At 50.8% G+C, this 21,036-nt stretch overlaps 2 protein-coding genes across 4 annotated transcripts in view; one reads left to right on the top strand and one right to left on the bottom strand.

The window, feature by feature from the left end:
* The window catches only part of SYN2 (synapsin II), a 216,305-nt gene that overhangs the window by 105,634 nt on the left and 89,635 nt on the right, over positions 1 to 21,036 (top strand). For all 3 annotated transcript variants that reach the window (XR_009597470.1, XM_060402683.1, XM_015102478.4), the window contains exons 2-7: positions 885 to 942; positions 2,205 to 2,296; positions 4,609 to 4,765; positions 9,667 to 9,756; positions 20,362 to 20,424; positions 20,844 to 20,986. Coding sequence is in view for 2 of the 3 variants with exons in the window: in XM_060402683.1 (XP_060258666.1) it covers positions 885 to 942; positions 2,205 to 2,296; positions 4,609 to 4,765; positions 9,667 to 9,756; positions 20,362 to 20,424; positions 20,844 to 20,986 (603 nt within the window). In the remaining variant the exon portion in view is untranslated. The remainder of the gene's footprint in view (positions 1 to 884; positions 943 to 2,204; positions 2,297 to 4,608; positions 4,766 to 9,666; positions 9,757 to 20,361; positions 20,425 to 20,843; positions 20,987 to 21,036) is intronic.
* On the bottom strand, positions 7,247 to 18,270 carry TIMP4 (TIMP metallopeptidase inhibitor 4). Its single transcript, XM_027957804.2, has 5 exons — positions 18,058 to 18,270; positions 16,550 to 16,647; positions 16,015 to 16,129; positions 12,692 to 12,816; positions 7,247 to 12,071 (listed from the first exon to the last, which is right to left on the bottom strand). Exons 1-5 carry the CDS (start codon positions 18,194 to 18,196, stop codon positions 11,874 to 11,876), a joined length of 675 nt encoding a protein of 224 aa, XP_027813605.1. The 5' UTR covers positions 18,197 to 18,270; the 3' UTR covers positions 7,247 to 11,873.

Below are 21,036 nucleotides of genomic sequence, written 5' to 3'. Positions count from 1 at the left end.
TAGGTACAGTGTGGAAAGGCCCTTTAGACAGATGGAGAAGCAGCCTAAAAAGGCAGATAAGAAACTCTCATGAGAGGAAGGTAGGTGAAGGGCAAAGTAGCACTGGCTCTAAATACAGGCACAAACTCAGTGCTCTTACCAGCAGTTGTACTGCGAGGTTTCTCTGGCTTGTGACAAAATGAGAAGATAATAAGTACGGTTTATCTAGGCTTGACTCATTCCCTTGACTGTTCAGAAACACAGGAGATGTTTTGTGTTCGATTATAGTCGTTTTCCTAAGCCTCTCCCCCGCCCCACTATTTTTCTGGTATAATTAACTCTGCTTCATTCATTGACTCTCCTTTCATCCTTGTTTTATTGGTTATATTTGCTTTTTAAATTATCAATTGCCTCAAATCCTTTCTGGAAGTATGGGTATGAAGGGGTAAAATAGTTTTAGTTTCTTCAGAAACTAAAATTCCAAGGGTGGAAACCAACTAGAAAACCAGAGTGAAACGCAGGATGGGGAAAGATAAGGAGACCACAGTGAGGCATAAACTGACCTGGTTTTTACCAGGAATCTCATCAGGGAAATCCTACTCCTGGACTTCTTTTGTAGCCCAAACATGACAGCAACTGTTTTCACAAAAGCGCACAGCCTGAGAGTGAAAGGCCTTTCGGTTTATTTTAGAGAGGAAAGGCCATGGTTTGCCTGGAGGCTCTCTCATGGTGATCTGGTAGTAGACTAAGGTCTAACACTGACCCAAGTCTCTTGACTCTCATTCTGGGATTCTGTGTGCCGTGGTCCTCCTCATCTTTGTGAGAGGGAATTTCTGATGACAAACACCTGTACAAAACTAATAGGTATGGGTTTTGTGTTTGTTTTTTTTTTCCTGTTTTTCCAGGGCCAAGTGCTTTCGGGGCAAAAAAGTCCTTGGAGATTATGATATCAAAGTGGAACAGGTAACCACCCTGGAGCCCAGGATTGTATCTGCACCATCGTGGGGCCCTCTTGACACTCTGGAGTGAACCGTCTGGGGCTGCCAAGTGAAAAGATCAGGGTCTATCACTAGCTTCTAGGCTCTCTACCTCCTCCCCCTACCCTTTCCAGAATTTCTCTCTCTAAGAGACCCTGTCTTGAAGGCTGCATCTTTCAACTCCCCTGACTTCTCTTCATGACTCTGGGGTCTCTAGAGAGGCAAGCTGTGTAGCTCTTAGGGCCTCTGGGGGTGCAAGGTCCTCAGGCTGAGGAACACTGTAGAGGAATGTCTTCTGAGGACACGGCCACACCTCCACTGTGGTGGCAAGGTCTTGCTTGGTAGGTACACGTCTACCACTCAGGTGTGCAGCCTCCAGTGAGGCCTCCTCTGTGCCCAAGGCTGCACTTCAGAGAGAACTTAACAAAGAACACCTCCTGGTTTTAATGCAGTGAAGTCCTGAAAGCCTCATTTTTTCATCTGCCTGTACCCTTTGCTTCATGATAAATAGGGATTAGGTCCATTTGAGTCGGGGGGAGAGGGGATATCCAGTTTACACAGAGCATATATTTTCTATGTAACGATAGAAGCTACTCATCATTCCTTACATAGTGTGCTGGGATTTACAGATTTACTCTTTCTATCCATTGCTGCATTCAGTTCTTAAAATAACTTGTTAGGCAAGGTTGATAAAAATTATTTCCATCTTATTGATGGGAGAAGCTGTCCACCCAGAGAGAATAAGTAAAATATCTTATGCATCTTACTGGGCCAGAGCAGCACCAAAACCCGATTTCCTAAATGAAAACTTGGTGCTTTATGAGACTGAGAAAGGGCATATTTGCCTCAGTTTGCATTCCTATTCTGCAGAGAGGCAGCACAAAAGATGCTGGGTGGGGAGTTGGAAGCCCTGAGTTTTGCTCCTGTCTCGGCCAACAGTAAGCTTTGTTTGTCCAGAAAAGTCACTTAACTGCTCCTTTGGTAAATAAGGATAATTATTTCTGTCCCTCCTGCCTCATAGAGTGGCTGTGAGAGTAGATGGGATCAGTTTGGGGAAATGCTTTGCAAACTGTAAATACATGTTTGGTGGAAAAGATACTGCTGCTGCTGCTTTATGGGAGGCGCCTCTCAGAGTCAGGACTGTAGGGCTCATTCCCCTACTGCTAATTTTATTTAGTTATGTTCTATCATAGTAAGAAACACAGAAGGTGAAATCCATGCTCTTAATCCCCTCCTGTTATTTTCCAGGCGGAATTTTCAGAGCTCAACCTGGTGGCCCACGCGGATGGTACCTACGCCGTGGATATGCAGGTGCTCCGGAATGGCACAAAGGTGGTCCGGTAAGGTCCTTTCTGTCTTCGGGGTCACTGCCACTGTCTCTGGCGTGCCATGTGTAGTGTACAGACCTCGATGACATGTGCTGTGTGGCGGTGGTGGAAGGAGGCAGAGAAAGCTGGCTCTGGCCCTTAGAGATGTCTTAGTTCCATGGTAAAGGAAGCTCCGTGGACGCAGAGCTCACTTTGCAGTCACTGGATGATTCCCGTCAGAGGTGTTGGAGGACTCCAGCCCCACTTCAGCCAGTGCAGCTCTGGACTTTTATCTCTCAGTGTATTTCCCCTGGAAAACATGATTCTATTGCTTTAAAAGAAAAGGGCCGGGGGGGAGTTTAAAAACCTCTGCTCTGGTCCAGTCTCCCATGTTGCATGGATTTGCTTCCGCTCACTCAGTGAGTTGGCAGCAGAGCCCTGTGTACTACGTGAATTCTTTTAACGCCTTTCCCAGTGTTCTATACTCCAAATTTCTGGGAACTCCTAAGTCTTGATAGGAAAGCCTGGGTCAGAGGGACATTGACTGTGAGTAGAAGAAAATTTGTAATTGCAAAGCACTTACGCTGCAGGTGGGGTGCTAGGTGACGTGTAGACGTCATCAATTGTAATGCAACAATTCTGTGTGGGAGGTGATGAAGATTCCAGATGAGGGAGCATGGTTTCCACATTGTTATTCTTTCCCAGGACTCAGTGTGGCCTCAGGGTTCCAGGCATTAGGGTCTTGCTCCAGGAAGAGTCCTCACTTCACCCTTTTCCCTTTTTCAACCTGCGCTGCCCTGACCCCAAGGCCACCAGTGTCCAACCGGACCTGGTCTGTGACAGGGAAGGCAGCACTCAGGTGTCTGGAGCCAAATGTCAGGGAGTGTGAGCTCATCCATCCTGGAGACTGAGGAGGACAGAAAAGAGCTGCCCACCCATGGTCGGGGAGCATTCAGGAAGCTCCTTCTAGAGATGATGGTGGGCTCCCTCAGTGGCAAGTGGAGTAGGTCATGGGGATCCGTGACACAAATGGGTGGCAACAAGAGGGCCCAGATCAGTGAGCTGGGAGGGATCTGGCAAAATCAAGGCAGGCCTTCCCCATCACCAGTGTGGGGACCCAGCGCTGACTGCAAGCCTGGAGCTCAGTTTCAGTAACCGGGATATAAGGTTTGGTCTCAGGCATTTGACAGAGCCAGTTTCCCAGAACTCGGGCGCAAGGAGGTCGGCCCACCTCTACTTTGAAAGACTGATCTCTGAGCCCAGGTAGGGCTGGAGCAGTAGGCGGGAATTGGGTGGGTCCCAGGGCAGAGAACCAGGTCCGTCACTGCACATGTGTGAAATGGCCGAGGCCTGGAACCTTGAGCGGAGATGCTGCCACAGAACTGACTGTCTGGGAAGGTGAGGTTCCTCAGGCATCAGGGCATGAAGTCGGGGCCCTGATCTTGTGGAGCTCTGCTGTCTGGAGGTGAAACACAGGGAGCCTTCCCATGCCTGGGAACACACTGTACTCTCAGCTTCCTGTAGCCAGTTGCTCAACCTCAGCTCTGTGGAAACATTCGTGCCCCTCCCTAAATCTGCTTTGGAGGAATAATACTGGGGTGTCTGGCATCTGTTCTCAGCCAGCCTGGACCCAAGCTCACCTGGGGAGCTGCTGAGGGCACGGCATCTTTAAGGAGCAGCTTGAGGAGTCAGAGCAGGACGCTGAGGTCAGGGATCTTTGGGGCAGGGCAGTGAAGTCACCCAAGTGTGGTGTCTTCAGAGTCTGCTGGGACCCCCTCGGGGGTGCCAACTCCAGAGCCACAGGAGCTTCCACTCTCATCCACAGGGACACGGAAAATTCTTGTTGACTTAAGGTGTGGCGGTCTAAAAGTGTTTCTTCCCCCCTCCCCGAGGGCTTCTGCACCTTAGAAAAAGACAGTGCTTAACCCAGAGGAATTGTTCAGTCGCCAAGTCATGTCCGACTCTTAGCAACCCCATGGACTGCAGCATGCCAGGCTCCCCTGTGCTTCACCATTCCTTGGAGTTTGCTCAAACTCGTGTCCTTTGAGTCAGTGATGGCATCCAACCATTTCATCCTCTGTCACCCTCTCCTCCTCCCACCCTCAATCTTTCGCAACATCAGGGTCTTTTCTAGAGGAAAAGAATTTCAGAAATCTGTTCAAATCTCCTTTGAGAAGTGCCTACATAATACCGCATTTCCTAGTCGGTAAGAAAACAGTCATGACAAAATGAGGGTCTTGGCTCAGGTAACCCCTTCCCTGTCTTGGGCTTTGGAGATGGGAGACAAGAGGATATGTGACCTGAGGTGCTGGTTGGTGGCAGACTTGCTTCTACATTCTTTCCAGGTCCTTCCGGCCAGACTTTGTGCTCATCCGGCAGCATGCGTTCGGCATGGCAGAGAATGAGGACTTCCGCCACCTGATCATTGGCATGCAGTACGCAGGCCTCCCCAGCATCAACTCCCTGGAGTCCATTTACAACTTCTGTGACAAGCCGTGGGTGGTGAGTGAGTCCCTCTTCCCTCAGGTAAAAGGGCAGCATCCTGATCCTCTGTCTCCAGGTCCCTAGAAGGACCTCTGTTGATCCAGACACTGTGAGGGGCCAGCTGAGAAGATGTGGGAGGAGCTTCAGCTGGGGCATGGGGTGGGGCAGGCTCTCTCAGTAGGACTTTGTTGTCACGGGCTGGGCTACCTCTGCTGCAGAAAGGACCTTTGGCCTCACAGCAGAGTCACACAAAGATTCTGTGAAGGAGCCCTTCCAGGTCTGCAGCCATCAGATACAGCAATTAAAAATACCTACTTCTTGCCTCCGAAAGATTTAACCATTGGAAAGGCCTGAGGCCAGTGGGGACCAAGGGGATGGTGCACCTCAGAGGGATGTCAGTGTCAGAGTCCTACCAAGTGTCTCAGCAACCTTAAAATGAGATTCATCCACACACATACCAAATCAGGCACTTTTATGCTCTGGAAGTGCCCTCTGAGATAATCGGCTCTCACTCCTTCATGGCTGAGATGTGACCATTTTCAGAAGGAAGGTAAGGAGTATAAGACCACTTACGATGTGATGCCAGCTTCGGAGATTTTCCTACATGAACTTCATTTAATTCTCATAATAGCTTTACAAGGAAGGTGTTATTATCATTATTATCACTTTTTACAGAGAAATGAGACCCAGTGAGGATTCAGTAACTCACCAGAGTTTCAGAGCCAGGATTTCTCTGACACCATCCCTCGCATAAGCTCGGTTACCATGTGAGGAAGAAGCTGGTCTCGTGTTCTCTTCCTGGGATAATCTGGAAATCTTGGAGGCAGTGGAAGCCTCTGAGCAGAGAGAAGAGTGCAGCTGGGAGAGGAAACGGCCTGAGACGGTTCTAGGCTACCCCAGCCTCCCCTCTGACTGCCGAGGGGACCCAGCTCCTAGAACTCTGCCGCTCCAGGCTGCTCCTTTCAGAAGGAAACACCTGCCCCTAGTCACATCCTTCTCTTCTTGTTTTTCAAGGGTTATTTCAGCTCTCACACACTGGCTTGCCAAGAGTCATGGCACTGGTGGCTGATTGTGGAGTTCCCAGACCCCAAGCTTCTCCCACTCAGGGAGCTGGAGCGGGGGTGTTTTTTTTTTTTTTTTTTTTAACCAAAAGGACCCATCACCTCTGCTCTTACACCTGAACTCAGTCTTCCTATTTCCTTGGAAGCCAGGGAGACCTGACAATGTGAGAGGAAGACCAGTGAGCGAGGAGTCGAAAGATCTGGGAGCTGCTGTAGCGACCCCTTGTTCAGCCTTTCCCTCTGTCTGGCCTGAGGACTTGGAGTCCGAGAGTTCTGCAGAAACCAGCTGCAGGACTTGTGTGATTTGAATGGGTTGCTGCTCACAGGAGAGCGCATATGAGGCCTTCAGCAAGTTTCCCCTTAGTCACATGGCCTTCCGTGCTGCACCCATGCCCTAGCCCTTTCCTCCCTCACCCCTTCAATACGTGCTAGAATTTGGCTCCCTCATAGCCACACAGGGTGGTTCTGCTAGTATCAGCTTTTCTTCTGGGCAGTCTCACTAATCAGCCTCCTGACTAAACCACTCTGTGCCCTGGTTTCTTTGTCTGTAAACTAGGAGTAGAGGCTTCCCAGGTGGCTCAGTGATAATCTGCCTGCAAATGCAGGAGATGCAGGTTTGATCCTTGGGTTGGGAGGATCCCCTGGAGAAGGAAATGGCAACCCACTCCAGTATCCTTGCCTGGAAAATCCCGTGGACAGAGGCGCCTGGTGGGTTATAGTCCATAGAGGGGCGGTCACAAAGAGTCAGACACGACTGAGCAACTGAGCGTGAGCATGAAACAAGGAGTAATCACAGCACCTGCCTCCAGTCTGCCAGCCTGGTGTTCAGCCCCCAGTCCTGGGGATCTAAAAGAAACTTATTCCATGCCGCATGTTCCAGAACTGTGCCGGCGGCCAGGGAGGGGCGGGTCAGAGAGCCTAGGCTGGGGCTTTGCCCCTCCTGGGATCTGGGATCTGGTGAGGGTTCACATTCTCACCCGTTCACAGTCCCAGCACATTGCTGTTGGCATCGCAGGGGAACCGCAGGGCTCCCTGGCCACACACCAAGTTCTCCCTTCATTTTCGCTAAGCAGCTGGCACACTAATGGCATTTTATATATTCTTTGCCTGTTCATGGGGATGAACAAATCTGGTGTCTGTGAAGGGGGCTTCCCTCTGAGACGATGACTTTGGTGTGTGTTTTCTAATACTGTGGCTGCTCCTGGCATGAGGAGAGGCCTCAGCCATGTTGTGAAGGCTCCACCTTGTTTCTGAGCACATCGGCCATTTCATAGATTGCTCAGGGCAGGCACACGGGGAGTTTGGAAGCAGAAGTAAGACCTATCAGTGAAAGTAGCATTCCAGGGAGAGTAAGAGTGCCGCCTGCCATATTGCTGCAGATTTATCTGAAAATCCTGCCACTCTATGTGGGGTTTTTTTAGAGGCAAATGCACAAGAGTTGAATTGAAGCATTTTATTTCCAGGAGGGATAAGGGTAACATATTAAATTCAGACTGATCTTGAAATCCCATTTCATCTGAGAAATCTTTCCTGATACATTGGATAAATGGTTATGCTGAGCATTATCTTCCTATTCGTTGCCAATACCACCCCCAGCTCCAAATGCATTCTTTTGTCTATGTGGGGAGGAAATAACCCTTATCAGGTATTACTTTTGTTTAGTTGATGACTGTGTGCTTGTGACTGAGGCTGAGCTTCCAAGGAGGCAGGGGTTAGATGCCAAGCCTAGTGCTCTGAGCAGAAGGGACTACAGAAGGTGGAGGAGGGTAGCGTGAGCTCCTGGGGAACCAGCTTAGTGCATGGGAACTGGCTGCCATTTTAGTCTTGACTGTGCCAGGACTCTGGGAGCCCGCCGGGGGCCTTCTTGGCATCAGCATGGTGTCTGTGTAACTCTCCCACATGCTGGGAAGATAGGGCCCCACATTGCCTTGGTGCTGTGCCAGGGTGTGGGCTGCAGCAGGACAGAGGTTGTGAGGCAGAGCTGGCATCAGCTGGCTGGGGAGGCTGGAGGGCCTCGGGAGCTCAGGCAGGTATCCAAATGCCGAGCATGAGTCCAGTCATTCCAAGTGGCCAGCCAGGACCTAAAGGTGAGGTAGTGGAGGGAATTGGAGAATGCAGGAAAGGTCTGAGGGGTGGTCTTGACAGTTAGAGAAAGTGGAAGAAGCAGAGAACACCAGCAGGGATGGCAGGGTACAGTGAAGAGCGCACTGGGCAGGAAGGGGTCCGGGCCCTGTCCCATCACAGCCCCAACTCCAGGCGCGACGTGGGAGCCTGTGCTCCCCTTTGCTTCTCTGGCCTTGGTCTCCTCATAAGATGTCTGGTCTAGAGACTCTCTGAAGTCTCTTCCAATAATAAATCATAGGGCCTTGGGGGTCCATCAATCATACTTGCAGCCCCGGAGGAGGCCTTGGAGATCTAGAGCCACCAACTGTGTGTCACTGAGGAAAGTGACCCAGAAACTCCATGTTTCTCAGCATTTCAAAAATAACAGATTCTATCTCTACTCACAAAAGGACCACAGCCAATGATCACTAAACAGCAGTCTTATCATGGAGTTTGGGAGGAAATATAATGAAAATATTTTTTTGTGTGTGTGTGTGGTTAAAAAGTCTGAAGAACTGACCAAATTCAGTTGTCTATTTTATATATGAAGAAAATGAGGCCTGGAGAGGCAACATCATTTGCCCAAGGACATCTAGCAAGTTCAAGGCAGAACAAGAAGAATCAGAAGACTTTGGTTTTCTAACAACCCAGTTCTGGCTTTTATTGTCTCCCTGTACCAACACATGTGCTAACATCACTGAAAACAGGAACTGGGCTTTTGAAAAATGTTCTATCTTTCCCTTCTTTAGTAAACAGAAGGTCAGTTTGCTCTGGCAACTCTTCCGGCATTTCCAGGTGTCAGTGGCTTAGAGTGTGAACCCAGTAGCACTAGAGAGAAGACGCCGGATCACTGCTGCTGCCAGTGCTCTGGGGTGGGTGTGTGTGGAGGTGAGGAATGAGTGTGAATGGATTGAACTGGAAAGTTTCAAGAGCATGGTCTCTTTAGAGCCTGAAAGGCAGCGACATGAAGGAGAAGGAAGAGTTACGGGTTAGGACTAAAGGGGTCTGGCTGTGAGTCTGGCTCAACTACTTTGTGACCGTGAGCGAGCAACTTCTCTGGGCCTCAGTTTCTCCGCTTATAAAGTAGAGGGGCGGGCAGGGGACACCACGGACGCTGCATGTTCGCCAAAGGCAGACCCTGACATTTAAGTATGTGCACTTCACCCCTTTTCCCTGGAGCTGTTGGGGCTTCTCACAGGTGAAGGGTCCAGTGAGTTCAGTTCTTAGATGAGCAGTAAGTCCAGAAGACGGGGTCTGTCTTTGCTGCATTCCATGATTTCTTTTCCTTGGCATTTGAATTTCCGAGACTGGGCCCCTTGTTCCCCCATCCAGCTTCATCACTTGCCATCTCTAGAGATGATGGTGGTTAGCGTTTTAGAGACCCAAATTTCAACCCCACCTATCCCTTTTTTTTTGCAGCACTGTGGCTTTAGGCAGTCACCTACCCTTCCTGAGCCTCATATGTAAAATGAAGATGATAAAGACCCTAGCTCATTAGTTTGATATGAGGATTAAATGAAATATCTTTAACACTGAGTAGGCACTGAATGAATAGTAGCTCATTCTCTCCCTTCCCCAATAGAAGCATATGTTCCTGGAGAATAGAGGGTGGGACACCTCTTTTATATCCTCAGAGCACTTTGCACAAAGCCCTCAGTGGAGCAGATGCTCAATAAATATTTGTTCAATGGATCGCCATTTTGTCTGTTCCAGAAGCTGTCTGGGTAAACTGAAACCTTTGCTTCTCTTTTGCAGTTTGCCCAGCTGGTGGCCATCTACAAGACACTGGGAGGAGAAAAGTTCCCGCTCATTGAGCAGACTTACTACCCCAACCACAAAGAAATGGTAGGTGACTGAGAGGGGCCATCAGTCTCTGCTGTCTGCACTCTGAGCTTAGCCGTGTGCTGACTGTGGGCCTCTGAGGAAGGCCTCAGCCTCTCAACACCAGAGAATCTATTGAGGTTGAACTGCAGACCTGCTTTGTGAGGCCACAGTGGCGGGGTTGTAGCTGACAGCCCTCTATCTCCGAAACTTGGAGACAGACTAGGAAAGAGCAGAAATAGGGGCGTTTTATCAAAAGCTGAGAGTAACAACCTAGATGGATCAACAGTCAGAAGATCCTGCTGCTTGCGATTCTAGCCACAAGTTGCGGACGGTTACATTCCCTCACCACGTGTCAGCATCCGAATCTGAAAGGCGAGTGGGCTTAACGATTCCTGGCCAGGATAGCTAATACGGCACTTGCATGATTTCAGTGAGATTCTTTAAGCAAATAGTCTGTGAGGAGTATGGAGTGCTCCTCAGATGTAAGCTATTGTTCCTGATATTATTCACCAGACTCTTCCATTCCCTGGGCTTCCTCAAAATTCAGATAAGACAAGGGTTTCACTCTGCCTTCTCTGAGGCCATCCCGGGATGGCAGAAGGAGCAGAACGATGGGATAGGTGATTGGTACGGAGGCCGCCTCTAGTGTTTATCCCCCTTCTTCTTCTTTGTCCCCACGCTCTCTGCCCCAGGCCTGTGTGGTCAGTGGGTAATCCTACTTAACCCACCAGTGGAGACTCTCTGCCTTATCTTTCCAAGTCTTGTGCTCCAGGACAGAGATCTCCAGAAGGAATCTCCATTGGCACCATTTCTGTGGAACCTTCTTCTGGTGTTTTGTGCATGCCCCAGCTTATCAGCAAGCCATATAGGACCCTGGGGCCTTGGAAAGAACTACCTTCTCCATCTTTGCCAGAGCTTCCCCAGGAGAGGCCCTGGAACTTTAAGCACTTGTCTCTGATAAATCCTTAAGACCCTCACCACGGCTTTCCCTTTCAGGACAAGTCAGGAAGGCTTGTAGAGGCAGAGGAACCCTCAGGGGCTATGCTTGTAAATTTCAGGGCACCCAAGAGAGGACTGAGCAGAAGGCTGGGCGGGGAGCCCTCGAAGCTGGCTTTGTCCTGCTGTAGCATCTAGCAGGCTGACCACTTGATCTGTAACACTTGCAAAGTATATTCCTCACCTACCTCCTTTCCCCCAAGGGCCCTTGAGTTCTTTTTCTCCTGTCCTCTAGCCTAAAATTTGCCCTAAAGAGAGGACACCCACCCCCCACCCCCAAGATCTCTGTGAGGCTTCAAAAGCTAAGGGGAAATTTCAACTCTATAAGAGAAAGGCTTTTTTTAAGCTTAAAAAAGATTTTGAAGTAGTAATGAAAACAGGACTTTCTAAAGGAGACAGAGGAGAAGCCTTTTGGACAGCAGTTGAGGACATTAAGTATAGTTAACCTGGAGAGACAATGCCCAAGTCTGTTCTTTTCTTGCTAACTGGGCCAGGCCCTGTGCCAAGAATGGCATAGAGGGGATTACACTGTAGGCTTCACATTGAATGGCTCCTGTCCCCCTTTGCCACTCCCCTAAACAGACTGAAAGTATATCAGAGGGTCAGAATGAGTCGGGACAGGAGGAGTAGATGAAACACAGCCAGACGATATTGTTCTTTCCATTTCTCCAAACCAGCTTGTTTATGATACTGTCACCCACCTTCTGGTCTTATATCTCACAAGGCCACCCCATCTCATATGTATAACAGTCATCATTTCTCCCCTGTCAGATCAGTTAAGATAAAAAGAAAACACATTTATCTAGGGAGAAAAAGGAATAGTCCTAGCTTTGAAAAAAGAAACTAAGCCAGAATCAGTAACAAATACCAGCTCAACTAGAAGGTTTAGAGGCAGGGATAAAGGGCTGAGGGTGGGAGAGAAAAGTCCTGCTACTTTCCCTAGCCCTTGGCCCAACGTGTTCTGGACTGGGGTCCTAGACACAAGCTGCCACATGCCCCATCCCTGCCCTCATGCTGGCCACACCGTTCACCTGGTACTTCCCCTTGTCTGGCATCCCTGAAGCAGGTAGGGACAGCCAGCGCCCTGCCAGGAAGGAAAAGGGCTTGGTCTTCGGGATTCTCAAAGGGTTGTGGCGATCCATCTAGGGCTGGATGATGTCAACAAACTCCTTCCTGAGGGGCAAGCGTCCCTGGTACCAGCTACAGGTGCCGTCAACATGCTTCATGCAGACATAATGCTGGGCCTGGTACCCGTAGAGCTTCCGTTCCAGTAGCCAGTCTGTCCAGAGGCACTCGTTGGGAGCCGAGATGGTACAGGGCACCGTATAGCAGGTGGTGATCTAGAGCCATAGCCACGCAACATCCAGGTGAGTAGGGTGTCCTTTTTCTATTCTTTCCTTTCAGACTCCTACATGTTCTCACAGCCTAGCTCAAATGCCCCCTGGCTTATAAGGCCCTTCCAAGTCTCCAAATTTCTCCCTTAGTTCTCTTTCCCCTGTACTCTCCACATACAGTATTGCCTCCCAAAAGGCACAAAGGCCCTTACTGTACCACTGACCTAAGCCAGTCACTTCACTTCCTATAACATGAATTTCTTCCCCATAAAATGGAAATCTTAACTCTTCATAAATTTGTTTTAAAGACTAAATATCTTAAATAAATTAACCATTACAGGTCCTGACAAAAAGAGTAGACTCTCTTTAAGTGGTAGTGTATTATCCCAGTCTGTCTTATATGATGGCTGCCTTCTCAGCCAGAATGCAAGTACATTGAGATCAGGGACTATGGGCCTTGTTGCTTTCCCACCCCCAGCTTTGAATGATGCCTGATCCATCACAAACCTCAAGTATAGTACCGCAAATGAATAGATCACACACATGGGAAGGAAGGAATACATGAAGGGTGAGGCTGCACGGCCTTTCCCCCACCCCCGAAGACCTTGGAAATGGACAGTCCTTACTTGGCAGCCACAGTTCAGATGGTAGTGGTGATTCAGACTTTCTCTCTGCAGAAGGGACAGGTTTTCCCAGGGCTCAATGTAGTTGCACAGATGGACAAAGACTTTCCCATCACTGAGGATCTGACCTTAAAGGGGAGATAGAGGAGAGCCGACATGAGGAGTCTGCTTGTGGAGCTCCAGGAGTTCTTGAGGGAGCCCAGAATCACAGCCTCCTCGGTATCTTGTGGTGGAAGTGGTGACATGGGGCTCAGTGAAGGAGCCAGAAAAACCTCTGCTGTCTTTATATCAAAGCCATTACCAGATGATGTTTGTATGAGGGAGAGTTGTAGGGCAAAGGCCTTTCCATTAGCATGGTGCAGACAGAGGGATGTGGGCTTTAAGTCAGAATCTTGGCAGAAATCCCTTCTTTTCTATCATTTACTAGTGTGTGACCATAAGAAATCCATGTAACTTCTCAGCTGAAAGATGAGAATAATAAGGCTGTTGTCAAGATTAAATGAGAGAATGTCTATGAAGTTCCCTGCACAGTTGTGGACCCACAGAAGATGTTCAATACATAGTAGGTCTCTCTTCCTTTTCAACCTTTTCCAACCTTCCTCCTGCTCCAGTGATATCTTGGTGAGTCTGTCCCCTTCCCCTTCTTTACATATCACACTCTTTCCTATTTTCCAAATACCCTTTTTAGTACCACCGCAAAGCCTTCCCTGGCCATACTAGCCCTCACCTCTCCTAGAGCTTCAGTCATTCAGTCATTTAGTGGCTGAGCAACGACTATGGCCTGGTACCAGGAATATAGGAAATAAACATGACAGGATTTCTACCCCTAAGGAGCTAAAAACTAGTAGGGAAGACAAATTGTTGTTGTGCAGTTGGTCAGTTGTGTCCAATTCTTTGCGACTGCATGGACTGCAGCATGCCAGGCTTCCCTGTCCTTCACTACCTCCCAGAGTTTGCTCAAACTCAAGTCCATTGAGTTGGTGATGCCATCCAACCACCTCATCCTCTGTCATCCTGCCCGCAATCTTTCCCAGCATCAGGGTCTTTTCCAGTGAGTCAGCTCTTCGTGTCAGGTGGCCAGAGCAGTGGAGCATCAGCTTTAGCATCCGTCTTTCCCATGAATATTCAAGGTTGATAAACAAGTAGAAAATGATACTGTTGTATGATTCTATACAGGATGTGGTATAAGAACAAAGGAAACACTGTTATCTCTGTCTGTGGAAGGGGTGGGGGCAAGAAGGGTGTCTAAGATGATACTTGGGTTGGGTGTTGAAAGGATGGGTAGTTCAGCTGCCAGACAAGTTGGGGAAGGACTTCTGGACACTGGGATGGACGGGCACAGCCCTGCAGAATGCCTTTTGCAACTGCAAATAGTTTAAGCTCCAGGGGAAATGAGGGGCTGGGAACGGCCACTGAGCAGTGACAGGAGGCAAGGCTGGGAGGTCAGCTGGGTCTGCTCACAGAGGGTATTAGGCAGAAGGGCTGCATCTTCTGCTGCAGACCATGGGCACCAGGATGCGTTTTCAGTAAGCCTATGCTTTGTCATTTAACCCCACCTTTGGGTGGACTTGACCTCCCTGAGGCAGCCGGCACGTGTCTGCATCCCTGATGCACTACAGCCCCTAGCAGAGGGCAGGTGCTCAGGAAGGAGGTGGTCCCATCAGCTAGTTCCGGGACCTGGAGGTCCCAGGGGCCTGTTCCGCCCCTGCTCTCCCATCCAGAGGTGCCCAGATCAGCACAGTTCTACATCCTCAGACCTGGGGGACCCCACCTGCGTGGCCTCCAACACCTGTGACTTCTTAGAAATTTGAACTGTGAGAGAGCTCCTTGAGGACTGTGGCATGTTTAATGCATCTCCACTTGAGGAGGTGGTCACTCATTGATGAAGGGATGGACAGAGAGTGGAATTCCTCCTTCTGTTCTCCCCATCAGCTGTGTTTTTCTTTTCCTGGCCTTCTTTCTAAATATGTTTTATCCTTTAGGAAAATTTAGATCCCACTTATACAATGAAGGCTTCCCTAGTAGCTCAGATGGTAAAGAATCTGCCTGCAATGTGGGAGACCTGGGTTTAGTCCCTGGGTTGGGAAGATCCCCTGGAGAAGGAAATGGCTACCCAATCCAGTATTCTTGCCTGGAGAATCCCGTGGACAGAGGACCCTGGTGGGCTGCAGTCCATGGGGTCACAGAGTCAGACACGACTGAGCAACTACACTTTTACTTTCGCCTTACACAGTGAGGCTTCCCTGTCTATAACCACACAGATACCTTCCCTGGACAACAAAATAATTCAGTATTGCATTCATTCAGTTATGGATTAGATTTTTGTGAGGTACTTTAACTATTTTATCCCAGTCAGTGCAGGATGAGGAGATCTGCCTGGGCCCAAGGTCTTGGAGACAGAATCATATTAGAATCAAGGCTGCTATTAGGGCCTGTGCTTTACTGCACTTCCAGAATAAGGCCTTGGGTGTGAGTCAGTCACGAACCAAGAGTGTGACCTATCATGGCCGCCTAAAGCTGATGCTATTGTAGGCTACAGTGACTATTATGTGTATGTTGTGTATATGTGGGGGTGAGGTTGCGAATGCACCATCCTTTACTCTGTGTGACTAAGACCTCCCCTGCAGTGTGGTCCCTGGTTCAGGGTCCAGTGCTGGGGAGGGACGGGGACAGGCTCTATCCTGCTGAAAGTGGCCAGGATAGGAAGGGGTCTGGGGACCATGGCCAGCAGAACCTGGAGCTACAGTGCATGTATCTGTTGTCCTCAGGCCTCTGAAGGGTCATCCTGAAACAGAGGGCAGAGCTGAACCCACCAGGGGCAGTTTCAGAGTGGCATAATTTGGCTCAAGATACCAAAAACCTTAGGCTTCCCCGATGGCTCAGTGGTAAAGAACCCGCCTGCCGATGCAGAAGATGCAAGAGAAGCAGGTTCCATCCTTGATCAGGAAGAGCCTCTGGAGGAGGAAATGGCAACCCGCTCCAGTTTCCTTGCCTGGGAAACCCCATGGACAGAGGACCCTGGCGGGCTACAGTCTATGGGGGTTGAAAAAGAGTCAGACACGACTGAGCACGCATGCACCAAAAATCTTATCACTTAAAGCTGTTTGGAAATGGAGCCAGCTGCCCTAGGCTGGGACAGCAGCCTGTGAACTAGGAAGGCAGTGGCACTGACAGGGAGGTTACCAAGGCTTCTCCCAACTCAGGCTGCCTTGAGTTATGCAGCTGTTTGTGCCCAAGAAAATGGCTCAGCTTGCTGCCCAAGGTCAGCCTGGCTCCTCCTTGCCTAGGGCAGAGACTCATAGGGCCGCTGCTGGTCTTTAACTTACCAGTCAGGAGATACTGCTTCTGGCTGTTAGCTTCTAGTTTCACCCCACAGAGGGAGGAATCAAAAGGCGTATAAATATACTGAATATCATTGACTTTCTCAAACCCTTTGAACATCTGAAAGGCAATTACGAAAGAGCAGTATTGAGTCAGTGAGTGTACTTTATATATTAACAGGAAAAACTTTTTCTTAATCTAAAAAAGTTAAGTGAAAGTCTGGTTCAGGACTCGTTGCACACAGATGGCATAACTGGGTCTTATCTCCCTAAAATATTTTAACCTTGGTTTATTCCAGTGAGAAGGGAGGCTCCTCTAGCAGCCCCACTCACAAGCACAGAGGGCCTGTCCTGCATTGTCCTCTGGCTCCTATGGTCTGTCCCCTACATGTCATCCACTCTACTTCAGTATCTGTACCCCTAGCATCACTGAGCCAGGCCGCCCGAACCACCAGCCCTGCAGCCCCACCCCTCCCAGATCACAGCCCCCAACTCCTCCTAACAGCCCAAGAGGGTGACGCCCTGTCCTGCCCCCATGTACCTTTATCTGTTTGATTTCATACCGGATCATTTTTTGAGGGTCAGCAGGGTCTGCGCTGGCAGGAACTACCTTCTCACTGGAGATCTTGGCCCGGATAGCTGCACAGGAAGAGAAAAGAGGGGACCTTCAGCAGCTGATGGGAATGATCCTCCTGGGATCTGGGTGACCTGTGGCCCCCTGGAGAATTCTGCAGGGGGGTTCTGGGTTTAGGTCTCGGTAGGTTGTGAGGAAGATGCTGCATGTGAGGGATGCTCCTCTGCAATCCCTGGAAGTTCCAAACCCCTTGGGCCTACCAGGTCCTCGAGTCTCTCTGCTCTGCCTGCTGCTCTGGGGAGTCGAGTTCTCCGCAGCCCAGAGTACGGCAGGGTGGAGACGGGCAGGGCGGAGGAGCCACTTGAGGGCAGTCAGTGTGTAGTCATCCACTGCTGTAGCCCAGGACCTCAGAGAGAGCCGGACTGAGCTGACGTTGGCAAATGTTTATTGAATTAATAAATATCCTGACTATGCACAGAGGTAGTTCATCTCTTTGTTGTTCGGATAGTAATCAAAACCTGTTTATGAAGTTCTTCCTCTGTGCCTGGTCTAACACTGGATCCTAGGCCCACAAGCACAATTAGGAAAGGGCCCGCACCCTGCAGAACTCTTGCTTTAGTGGAGAACACTCTTACAAAGACCAACAGCACAGCAGACTAGGAGCACAGAGATGTTGGAGATGCTGTGGTAGCACCAAGAGTCAGGAAGGCTTCAGAGAAGAGGAGACCCCTGGTTTTGAAGGATGAATAGGAGTTTGCCAGGAAGTTAAGGGTTTTTGAGGAAGGGCATTCCAGGCAGAGAAAAAGGGTAAAGGGTGGGTGTTGGGGTGAGGCTGTGGTGACAACCTCAGTTATAGGCTTGGATACAGAGGGATGTTTATCATGAAAGCCCAACCCCCTGAATCCCCTCCTCCTCAATCCCCCTAACCAGTGGATCAGAATAATCACTGGATAGTTCCAGAGACTTGTTGTTCAGTGACACCCCATAACTGCAGTAGGCAGGGGAGAGGGGATCACTGTGGAGCCCTTTACACTGTCTTTGTGCTCATTCTCTCAGTTGCAGCTGACTCTTTGCAACCCCATAGACTGTAGCCCGCTAGGCTCCTCTGTCCATGGGATTTCACTGGTCCAGAATATTGGACTGGGTTGCCATGCCCTTCTCCAGGGGTCTTCCCGACCCAGGGATTGGACCCATGTCTCATGAGTCTCCTGCATTGGCAATTGAGTTCTTTACTACTGCGCCACCTGGGAAGCCCTACACTGTCTTTGATTCTCTGGCAAGTCAGCGGGTCTCTGCGCTTGCAGGGTTGCTATGGCGCCGGCCAGGCCCAACCCACCGGTCACCGCAGGAGGCAACTGGGGCGGGATTTGAGCTCCACCCCTTCCCTCGAGACTCCAGGTTCGCAGCGCGGCCCCACCTTGACCCCACGGACCCCAGCCCACTGCTGGGGCCCTCTAGGGCTCCCCCGGACTCACCGAGCGCCGAGTGGCAGACGTGCTGCTGGGGGTGCGCGGGGGCGCAGCTGCACGCCTCGCCCAGCCTCGGCGGCCGCAGCAGCGCCAGCAACCGCAGCAGCAGCGCCCAGCTCGGCGCGGGCCGGGGGCTCCGGGGCATGTCTCCGCAGGGCTGCGACTGAGCCTGCGGGGACTGTCAGACCACACTGCCCCTCCACGGCTCCTCCAGAGCGCGGCGCGCCCCTCACCCCTGGCTTTATGAGGTGGACCTAGAGCCAATCCCGCCCCAGTGGGCTCCGCCCTCCCTTGGCCACAGGCCACCCTCGGGCTGCAGACCCGCGGCCCTCCTGGCCGGCAGGCTCAGTAAGGCGCAGGAGAGAGCCGCGAGAGTCCTCGGTGCTGTCTCCCTGCCTGAGCCTTCTCGAAGTACAGGGAAGGCACCGGGAAAGGGGATGGTGTCAGGACAGAAGGACAGGGCCACAGAGACCACAGATGTTTGGGGAGCACAGAGACCAAGAGGCTGTGACTCAGGCAAAAGGAACAAGAGTGTGGAGAGGCTCAAACAGAGTGAGACAGGCAGAGTCAGAGAGAGGCAGACAGAATTACAACAGGCAAGAGAGACAGCGACAGAGAAGGCCGGACCTCTTGCTGAGCTGCACACTGAGAATGAGACAAGCTCCTCAGGGCTTCTTTCAGCTGCAGGAAGTGTTTTCAATGCCCTATTTATGAGGCTCCAAAGCAACAGCAAACAGTAATGGAACAGGACAGGGAAAGTTGGGGGGGTGGTGTGTGTGTGTGTGTGTGTGTCTTGGCTCTGTCGGCTGGGGGGTGTGGAGAGACGGCGGAGAAAGCAGCCGGTGCCTTAGAAACCCTTTCCCGTTCCCGGAGCCCATGCAGATGGCGTGAGGACGGTGCTCTTTGAGGGACTCAGAGCATAGGGTGGCCCATCACTCGGGGCAAACCTGGGCCCTCAAAGCCCTTTCTCTGCTCTTGGCCACCCTAATGTCCTGTCTCAGGGCCCCACTCAGCCGAGAGACTACGTCTTGTAGAGGAAGGGGCAGCTTGGAAGATGAGTGAGGCTCGTCGTGGACTGGAGCTGTGTGTGCTGTTTCATGGGGAGCATAGTGCTCCGGGGCTGAGGGTAGAGCCCCACGAGCTGGTTGTAGGGGGTTTCCACACAGTCTTGCAGCAGGCAGTACGAGGCTGGATGCTGATTCTGCCCCTCAGGGGCTTCACAGCCTTGCCTCAAACTGAACTTAAAGCTCCTTTCCCCAGCCTCAGCTGGCCGCAGCCAGGAGTGCTGAAATCCTCAGGTCAGGCACTCCCAGTATCTGGTCACACTCAGGATTCCCATAGGAATCTGACTTTTCGTCAGAGTCAATAGTGTATCCTCTGAAAGACTTTTTTTCGTCTCGAGGTGGGCATGATGTTTGTAAAGAAGGCAGCTGAGAGAGCACTGACCTGATGGAGAAAGGACGAGGTTCGGCGTCCAGATTGGCTCTTCATGCAATCCCAGCCAGGGTACAGTCTGATGTGTCATTGGACAGGCTCTCAAAAGCATCCCGTTCGGCCTCTGCACTTGGTGGATATGAAGGCTGAGGCCCAGGGAGGCAAAGGGACTTGCCGAGAGACTGGGATGCAGGTCTCCTGACGTCTGGTCCCCTCTACCACGTTACTTCTCCCACGGCCATCGTGTGACAGCTTGAAATCCTGCCTTTAGGGGGTGGCTTTTCTTCTTCCAAGTGTCTGTGGTTTCTCTGTTAAAATACGGCTATCTCAAGGTAGTGGTGAAGGACAGGGAGGTCTGGCCTGCCACCCCCATGGGGTCGCAAAGAGACGCTGACTGAGCCACTGAACAACAAGGTAGCGTTTACTCTCTTAAGCATCTCTTTTGAATGGTAAACATGCTGAATTCTTATGTTAGCTGTCTTCCAACCCAAACTGGGCAGAAATATGCCCTTGCATTCTGAGCTGTGTTCAGTGGTGAGTGTGAGGTGTTGGTGAGCAAGGAAAAGAGTGTGAGAGGGGAGGAAAGCCAGGTTCGGTGCAGGAAAGCTGGGGACACATGAAGGCTGAAGCAATGAGTCTTAAAGATGCAGAGAGTACCAAACAGGAGAACGGGCTCCTTGCAGTTCTGCCTCTAATATGCTGTGACCTTAGGCAAGTCACTGTCACTCTGTTTTTACATTTTTAAATTTCTGATGCAAATAGATTGCACTGGTTCTTTAGAGAGCCCTTCCAAGGGTGTTCCCAAGAAAAATATTTGTAGGATTCCCCCGAGAGACAGGTACACTCTGACCAATTCGTTCCTTTCTCTGCTTTCAGCTGACTCTGCCCACGTTCCCTGTGGTGGTGAAGATCGGCCACGCTCACTCGGGCATGGGCAAGGTAAGGCCAGAGCCGCTGTGCTCTGGGGTTGTGAGGCCGCAATGGGAGCTTTTCCGGGAGCCCAGTTGTGGACTGTTCTTCTGCCTCAGTTGCTGATGAATTCTTTCTGAGGCGAAGATGATATGGCCCCTCTGAAACCATGAGTGTTACCCAGACAGGCCTCTTGCAGCAAGCAGAGTGCAGGCCACCAGACTGTCCCTGTGCTCTTTGCAGCAGATGTGGCTCCCAAGCCCTGGGAAGGGAAGCTCAAGAGTGGGGACCTCCTAGGGAGATGTGGCACCCAGGTTTGCCTCTGGGTGTGAGCGTCGTGATGAGTCTGGAGGCCCAGGGCTCTTGTGACTCTCAGTGTGTGTGTGTGTGTGTGTGTGTGTGTGCACGCGAACCTCCCTTTCTGCCTCTCTGCCTTCCTCCACCATTAGGTCAAAGTGGAAAACCACTACGACTTCCAGGACATTGCCAGCGTGGTGGCCCTCACCCAGACCTACGCCACCGCAGAGCCTTTCATTGATGCCAAGTATGACATCCGGGTCCAGAAGATAGGCACCAACTACAAGGCTTACATGTGAGTGGGGTGGGGGCCGCCGGACACCCGTCTCCTCAGCTCAGGGACGA

The sequence above is a fragment of the Ovis aries genome, chromosome 19 (assembly GCF_016772045.2).
Source record: "Ovis aries strain OAR_USU_Benz2616 breed Rambouillet chromosome 19, ARS-UI_Ramb_v3.0, whole genome shotgun sequence".
NCBI lineage: Eukaryota > Metazoa > Chordata > Mammalia > Artiodactyla > Bovidae > Ovis > Ovis aries.
This window is presented reverse-complemented; position numbering and strand designations above follow the sequence as displayed.